The sequence below is a fragment of the Leopardus geoffroyi genome, chromosome C2, assembly GCF_018350155.1.
Source record: "Leopardus geoffroyi isolate Oge1 chromosome C2, O.geoffroyi_Oge1_pat1.0, whole genome shotgun sequence".
NCBI lineage: Eukaryota > Metazoa > Chordata > Mammalia > Carnivora > Felidae > Leopardus > Leopardus geoffroyi.
The window spans coordinates 117,927,269-117,936,109 of record NC_059333.1 but is presented as its reverse complement, the minus strand read 5'-3'; the positions used below and the strand labels follow the sequence as shown (position 1 = coordinate 117,936,109).

Below are 8,841 nucleotides of genomic sequence, written 5' to 3'. Positions count from 1 at the left end.
CTCCCTCTCTCTCTGCCCCTCCCCCGTTCATGCTCTGTCTCTCTCTGTCCCAAAAATAAATAAACGTTGAAAAAAAAAATTAAAAAAAAAAAACCAAATATTTATCTTTCACATTCTGGAAGCTGGGAAAGCCAAGATCAAGGTACTGACAGATTACAAGGACACTAATCCCATTCATGAGGGCTCCACCAGCATGTCCTATCACCTCCTAAAGTCTCCATCTCCAAACACCATCACATTGGGGTAATTCATAAATCTGGGGGGAAATACAAGCATTCAGTCTATAGCAAAGACTCAATCACAAGTCAAAAAATAAAACAGTATTTCACTATAAACCATATTATATTTATTTAAAAGCCAAAATCAATATGATGAAGCATTAAAATACAAAGAGAGTAGCTTTTTTTAAGTAACTCTGATCAATTTTACACAATGAAATACCATTAAGAAATACAGAAACTATAATATGAACCATAGTATAAAAAAATAAGACACACAGTATTACTTTTAAAGAAAGAGGGATAATAACTGTAAGAGACAACTTAATGCCATGAAAACTTTGAACAGAAACTTAAAATGTCATATGTTAAATAATCTTTTCTTAGCATTATGCAGCAGGTCTTGGGATGTAGGGATGCGGGCAAGTAAAAATGAAGTTTGTACAGATAAACTTTCTCAATATTATTGTCTCATTTCCTATATAAAATGTCAGATATTATTATAAGAAATAATATATATGTCTAAGACTGCAATCATATTTTCAAATATAAGGTAATTGTACTTTTTAGAAAAGCAGCAGTTTAACATTTTAACAAAAAGCCAGCAGTAGCACCTAAATATAGAAATTACAAGAAACTGAATAAAACAACTTTACCATGAAAAGATAAATATCATTGTAAAATGAAGCACCTTTCTTTGACTTCAACAGGAATTGTGGGCAAAGGCTGTCATCCCCGAGTAATCCCATCAGACAACACTTAGAGTTGCTTTATTTAACAAGGAGAAGAATACATTTCATTCTACATACTGGCTGTGTTGAAAAAACACAGTCCATGTCCAGATAGGAAGGTAGAGTACAAAAGACACAGGTTGATTCATCAGCAACTATTCATCAATACACTGTGCTCTTAACTAGCTAATAACAAGTACGCTTATACTGTAACTATGTTGATCCTACAGAATTTTACTGTTAAGCTATAGTTCACAGAGAAGTTTTATTATCTTCTTTGCACAGGCAGATTTATCTATCATCTAAATAAAAAGCAGCTAAGAAATATTTAAAAACTTCAAAATTCGTAGTTTTGCTTTTACGAAGTGCTACACAGAATGCCACATTTCAAAATTTAGAAACCCAACTTCAACTCCTGCAGTTAGAAAAACATGGTGATTATCAGTGATCTTGAAAGAAAGAAAAATAAAAACTATCTCCTCTGTGTCACACCCCATGAGATACAAAAGTTCAATAGGCAATCTTTGAGATTTGGCCAAAATATTTCATATGTAAGGCATCTGTGGCCAAAAGAGATTAAATAGATTAAACGCAAGCTCCTCATAAGGACAGTGATGTCTCTGAATTGCTCAGAGATCTAGACAAGCTGTGGCCCTTGTCACCTCTTTTTCTGATAGGATGACCCTGACCCCATGTCCAGGCAGGTCCTGATAGACCGCGCTAGTGAATGAGGGAATAGGTATAGAAAATAGAACCTTATGATTTTTAAAAAAATGTTTTGTTTGGTAATAAAATCAAATTTTCCATTGAAACTTATAAACTTTCAGAACAAGGTTTGATACATATGCACAAGTAAATTTTTCCTTGTACAATAACACACAGTATTTCTGCCTACCTTCCTTTTTGTTTTAAAGGTCAAAAGTATTATTCTTTTCACTTAGAATCAAATTTATCTTCAGTAACAGGACAAGTTGATGGAGAGGACAGGTTGGAGAGGGTTGGGGAAAAAAGCTGTTTTATTCTATCTCAAAGACTGCTCTAAAAAGCTTGCCATTTCATGACCCATTAATGTGAGAGCCCTGGGATTCATTTTCCCTTATCTCAGGGTAAGTAAAGTGTTTTCAAGCTCATTGTATTATGTTTACTTGGTTAATGAGTTATAGCTTTTTCAAGGTGAACTCCTAGTCGACCATGTAGACAGAGAGACAATCAATTAAAACACATGGTTCAATCAATTAAAACACGTGTTCTTGCCCTTACACTCAGCCTACCTGTCAGAGCTAATACCCAGTAAAAATAATCTGCAAAAGCAGATACATATATTTGCAAATAATTCAGGGGATTATAAGCCCAATCCAACTTCTCTAATTTTTTTTTAATTAACCATAATTGTTGATTTGCTGTGTCCATCTATCTTGATGAACGTCGTGGTGATCTTTCAAAATACATGAAGTCCTGAAATTAGAAAAAAAATATACATATACATATATATATATATATATAATATACATATATATATATTAGAGAGAAAAAAAGAGACAACTGTATGTATACAGATGGATACATAATTAGATGCAATGCATAAAATATTATCCTGTATAATTTATCAGGCAATCCTCTTTCTAGTTAAGAATAAATAAATCTAATGAAATCTTTATGAAGAGGACCTAATATGAAGAGCAGCAATTAAAAACTTGGAACTATTGGTAGCCAACAACCTTTCCATTTGGGGGTACCAGTTAACTAAATTTTCATTGTTAAAAAGACGAAAAACTTGACAATCAAAATTAAATGTTAAATATACCAATTGCAGTACGTTAACTACATTTTTAAGGTAAATATTTTCCATTTCATTTCTATGCTTTACTTATGAATATTAGCCATTAATCAGCCAGTAATACAGCAAGGGAACTGTGCCTACTAAATCTAAGGAAGATACAACACCAAGGAGTACAATGACAGAGAGGCAATAAGGTGGAGGGAAAGGAAATCAGCTCTAGAGTTACTTTATTTCCTCAAGAAGTCGAAGGACAGGCATCTTTAAGTAATGAGAAAGACAACATGCTGTGATGACAATCACACCCACTGGATACCTAATATTCTCCAAGCACTCTTCTGGCCCCTGTACTCAGATGATAGCTAATGTTCATCACCCTGAAAAAATCTAAGTATTTTTATCTCCATTTTACAGATAAAAAGAATGAGGCCAGGAAGTGTTCGACACTTTGCAAAACATGTCACTAGTAAGTGGTAGAGACAGACACTGGCCTAGTTGCAAACGTTATTGCCTTTCTATTATACTACACTGCATCTCATTGGAAAGAATAACTCACTCAAGACAAGTCAAAAGTAAAAGGCTTACAATGAGGAAGCAGGCTCCAAAAATCATGGCTTTCATCTTCACATCCATATCTAACGGGAAGTGAATTTCAAACTGGTCAGCATCGCCCATTGCTGATAACAGACCATTCCACTTCCTAATAATACTGCCAATGTTGGATACACCATCAAGGGATTTGACCTAGAAAGAGAAGCATGTGACTTAATGATGATTAAAAAGTACTATACGTTTCATTCTTCTACTTAGAAGCACTTTACACTGAGATAAGCATAAATACAGTACAGGAAATTAATAACAGCAATAACATAATTTCAAATAGGGAATTATGGCCAAGATGGGTTAGGTGCCTTGCAACTGGTTAATAACTGAGCTGGGATCAACAATCGCCAGGTTAGCCAGGGAGCCCACCTGTCCATCAACTGATGAAAGGATAAAGATGTGGTACGTACACACACACACACACACACACACACACACACACACACACACACACTGGAATACTACTCAGCAACGAAAAAGAATGAAATCTTGCCATTTGCAACAACATGGATGGAACTAGATGGTATTATGCTAAGTGAAACAAGTCAGTTAGAGAAAGACATATATCATATGATTTCACTCATATGTAGAATTTGAGAAACTCAACAGATGAATATAGGGGAAGGGAAGGAAAAATAAGATAAAAACAGAAGGAGGCAAACCATAAGAAACTTTTAAAGACAGAGAACTGAGGGTTGCTGGAGGGGAGGTGGGTCAGGGATGGATTAAATGGGTGATAGGCATTAAGGAGCGTACTTTTTGGGATGAGCACTGAACATCATATGTAAGAGAGAACTCACTGGGTTCTACTCCTGAAACCAAGCCTACACTGTATGTTCACTGACTTGAATTAAATCAAACAAAAAATCCAAAAACCAGAACTGGGGCATATCTGACAGTTCTCAGGCCAATGCTCTTGTTTTCAAGAGCAAATGAGGTATGATTTGAGGGAGGTATGATTTGAATTGATTTTGAAATTCTTCTTCATATAGTAAAGGGTGGGAATTGGGGATTGGGAGGGAGTCTCTACAGTCTAGAGAAACACATGAACAAAAGTAAGGAAGCATAATTCTACATACTTCACAAACTTCATATAATCAGTCAAGTTTTTGTGGGTCAAATCCACCCTGTTGTATGTCAGAATTCTGAAGAGCTTTGGCTTCTCAAAGGGGGACTCAGGCACTTGCTAACTTTTGGCGATCAGAATGATCCTATATACTCTGCCCCTGAAATGTGGCTACATTTTCTATTTCTCTACAGTGGTCTTTTAACAAATAAGCAATGCCTGAAGAACTAAAAAGGTTTATTGGGTGTCATAGAAAATACTTGAATGAGCAACTTTAGATAAAGAGCATTGCTGAATTGCAAGACATCTTCTAAGAAGCTCAGGAAATATTTCTAAGAATCTCCTTTGTCAAATTCATAGGATAACAAGCAATCATTTTGTAGTCAGTGAAATAAAGGCAAAACAGGAGGATTTTTCATTTTTCTGAGAAAATGTTATAATCTATTATGAGTTTTATCTATGTTATCAGTGTTATCCTGTCTCTTGAGGACACAGACAGACTTCCACCATGCAGATAGACGATTTGCACAATCTCGGGGTGATCCGTATGTTCTGTGATCTGTTGGGCACTTTCATTGCTCAGGACCTGTATCCCAATCCTGCAAATCTTTGGTAAAAATGGTTAATTAAATACAACCAAGAGCAAAGTAAACGGAATCTATTGGGCTATTTTCTTTCAGGTTTAGTGTTTTACATGGGTCCTTCTCATCTTCATCAAACACTGAAATCATAAACAAAGTAGCTCACATTTTGGGAAACATTAAGCAATCCACCAACAATAATTTGCAAATGATTTGATGTCAACCGATAACTCTTTCCTCCTTCTACTTTATTCATTCATGTGAAAAAATAATCTAAAACCAAACAATTCTAAGGTCTGTCTGTAAATGTTGAAAAAATACTAAAAATGTTATTTTTACATTTACCTCGAAAACAGAATCTGAACCACAGCCATAGGTTGAACATGGCCCACGTACTCGCATCACATTTTCTTTCTTCTCATTCTGGATGCTGTAAACTGCCCTGCACAGGTTCCAGTGTTCTGCAACAAAGCCAATGGTGACACCAGGAGGACACTGCACCTCCAGCTGCAAAGAAGCAGTGACAGAGGGAAGGAGGCTACATATATACCCGTACGCACACACACCATACGTTCTTCCCTCATGCAAGGACTGGAAAAAATGTTAATGGTACAGACTCCTCCACTGTACCCCAGGCTATTTCTTAGGGGTGTATGTCAGTGAAAGGCCTTGAGAGGTGAGGTCACATTTCCCTTTGGGACAGACTTACTGCTTGTTATACAATGATCGTTTCTCCAAGCTCAGTGTTTCTCAGCTGTATGCACACCCACCCGCTCCTCTGAGTTAACCCCAGAGAACTTGGGGGCAAGGGGTCTACACCAACATGCGGCTCCTGACGCTGGTACTGCTTCCTGTGCTGTAATAAGGTTCTCTGTCTCTGCTCTAGGTGCCTCATGTCTTCTGGCACGGTCCGTGACAAAGTAACAAGGGAACTTCCTAGACTTAAATCTCAGACATGACAATTGTAATAGGAAAGAGAAAGAGAAAAGAGGCATTCTGTAAACTGTATACTGTGGAAACAAAGGATGTGTGTATGAATATATAAAGCCATTTTTACAAGTTTTAAAATTGTCCAGTACCCTGTTTCAACTAATCATCTTTATAATATTCCTTTGTGAAGAACTAAGATCTTCATATTTAATAATAACATGAGCCATAAAATTAAATTATTTAGTAAAAGCTCAGAGTTGATGTCTCTTCTGGTGTCATTTATACTTTTCTAACAGTTTTGAGTCCACTGGGTCTCAAGGGCAGGACTACATAGCTTCACAAACTGCCAAATCAAGGCATTATTTAAAAAAAAAATTATTGTTCACATATATACATTCAAACATACACATAAGCATATAAATTTGATAACTTCCTAGGATTAAGATCTCATATAAGTTTAAGCCTAAGGGGGAAAAAAACTGTAAACAGGTAAATTACTTTAAAAAAAATTCATTTGAGAAGAAAAAACCCAACTCAACAATACGAAGAATTCTTTGTATCGTCAAAAGGGTTGAGGATTAAAGGTGAAGATTCATCTCAAATTTAAGGCTGTTATTATAGGGCGCCTGGGTGGCTCAGTCGGTTAAGCGGCCGACTTCGGCTCAGGTCATGATCTCGCGGTCCATGAGTTCGAGCCCCGCATCGGGCTCTGTGCTGACAGCTCAGAGCCTGGAGCCTGTTTCAGATTCTGTGTCTCCCTCTCTCTGACCCTCCCCTGTTCATGCTCTGTCCCACTCTCTTTCTTAAAAATAAATAAACATTAAAAAAATTTAAAAGAGAAAAAAAAAAGTGTGGTATATTGTATACCTTTTGTTTCAGATTCTGTGTCTCCCTCTCTCTGACCCTCCCCTGTTCATGCTCTGTCTCTCTCTCTCTCAAAAATAAATAAACGTTAAAAAAAAAATTTAAGGCTGTTATTACAAACACAGTAGAGAGAGAGAAGATACCTGGGAACAACAGCTAACATTCTCTGAGCGCTGTACTACCTGCCAGGTACTGTAATGGCACTTAACATTCATTTACTATTTAATCCTCAAAGCAATCCTACGTGATGGTACCATTATTATCTCCATGTTATAGGACATCAAAACACAGAAAGGCTTGTAAATAAACTAACATTCAGGAAGTGCTGGTACTGAACATAATCTGTCTTTATACATCCCAGGAATCCCATGGGATATTATGCATAGTTCTGTAGGGAAGAACTGAGGCCCAAAGAAGTTAAATAAATTATACCAACATAAATAGAAGGCGTATCTAGAATTCAAAATTCTGTCTAAAGCTGCTTCTTTTCCCTGCAGCAAACCACCTTCCTAGAGCCTCACAGGTTGTAGAAGAGGAACCCAGCTGTAACTCAGAACATCTGCTTTCCAGTTCCAGTGCTTGGTGGAGTGTAACACGCTCATCAGGTGCTTAATTTTCTGAGCCACCCTTTCTTTACCTGTGGCAAGGTGTGGATTGGGATGGGCAGTGTACAGTTATCTAAAGTCTCTTCCAGTTCTAGGGGCGCCTGGGTGGTTCAGTCGGTTAAGCGTCAGTCTTCAGCTCAGGTCATGTTCTCGTGGTTCGTGAGTGTGAGCCTCTCATCGGGCTCTGTGCTGACAGCTCAGAGCCTGGAGCCTGCTTTGGATTCTGTGTCTCCCTTTCTCTCAGCCCACCCCTGCTCACACTCAGTCTCTCTCTCAAAAATAAACATTAAAAAAAGAAGTTTTTAAGTCTCTTCCAATTCTGAAAGTATACAATTATGTCTAGGGACAACTTATCTGGGGATAGGTAGGTGCATTTAGACAAATGTGTGTGACTTCTGTTCTAGGTAACAGATACATTTCTAACTCAGTAGACACAACCGACAGAACTGTGGGCACCGAATAATCCTGATTTGAGCCTGAGCCCCAACTAGCACCAGAAGACAAGAACCCACAAGAAAAAAACCCTCTGTGATTTTCCTCAGGTGAGACAATTTGGCGGCCCTCCTCCCCATCCCCCTTCACCCCCTCAGCTCTCTTCTTTCAGTCTGACCAGCAGAGCCAGTGAAAACCCCCTCATGTGTCATTCTGGAAGGAGCACAGCGATGCTGTCAAGAGTTGGATCAGGAAGAGACAAGGAATTAGACTTGTGTTCTCTGACCTCTTGCCTGGTGGAGGGACAACAGAAGCAACAGCAGGTGCATCTGAAAGGCCTCTGCATGGTCATGATTTCTCGGCCCATACAGTCAGTGACCCGGAGGACGAAGGGCCTTAGTGTCCGATAAGCATTTCTGGTAAAGTCGTCTGTGTCTTCATTTACGATGTAAACCATCTGGTCCAGGTTGTTTTTAATATCATATCCATTATTAGTTTCAAAAGATGTGATCACTAAAAAATAAAAAGAGAAAGCCACTTTAAATTAGAAGCAGTTAAAATGGGCCTCAAGAAGTCCTTTTGTAGTATTCCTTAGGTGCTTAAAGCAAAATAGCTTTTTAAAATTTTGAAGTGAACTATATTCAATTGATTAGGACACCAAATAATTTACTTGCCCAAAAAGTATTCAGTAATTTTGAAAATTTTAAATGAAGGTCGGTATAAAATGATTTACAAAATTTTCCACATAAAAGCAAAGACTGAAACTATATTCCTGGTATATCTGAATTCAGAAAGCTTTCATTAAAAAGGCATTTAAATAAAAGTATACTTTTTACCATAAATGAATCTGCTCATGAAATATACTGAGATGACCAGGGTCATTACCAATTGCAATAAAGAAAGTCAGAGACTGTATGTGGTGGTCAAATGAATGTGTGGAACTGGGGATAAAGTGAAGGTTAATAATCAAGTGAGGATGAACTGAGACCAGGCATTATGTTGACTGTGATTCCTTTTGACTTCCAAAGCAAGGG

General features: G+C 37.4%; 1 protein-coding gene across 10 annotated transcripts in view; it reads right to left on the bottom strand.

Annotated features, from left to right (window-relative positions):
- Positions 1 to 323: 323 nt before the first annotated feature.
- The window catches only part of PLSCR4 (phospholipid scramblase 4), a 138,767-nt gene continuing 130,249 nt past the window's right edge, over positions 324 to 8,841 (bottom strand). For 9 of the 10 annotated variants that reach the window (XM_045503373.1, XM_045503374.1, XM_045503370.1 and 6 more), the window contains 4 exons: positions 8,094 to 8,320; positions 5,322 to 5,483; positions 3,312 to 3,470; positions 324 to 2,404 (listed from right to left, as the gene is read on the bottom strand). In XM_045503373.1, the coding sequence (XP_045359329.1) occupies positions 2,360 to 2,404; positions 3,312 to 3,470; positions 5,322 to 5,483; positions 8,094 to 8,320 (593 nt within the window). In that variant the 3' untranslated portion in view covers positions 324 to 2,359. Of the gene's footprint in view, positions 2,405 to 3,311; positions 3,471 to 5,321; positions 5,484 to 5,685; positions 5,918 to 8,093; positions 8,321 to 8,841 lie in introns of those variants that run through there. The other variant, XM_045503377.1, reaches the window with a different exon arrangement.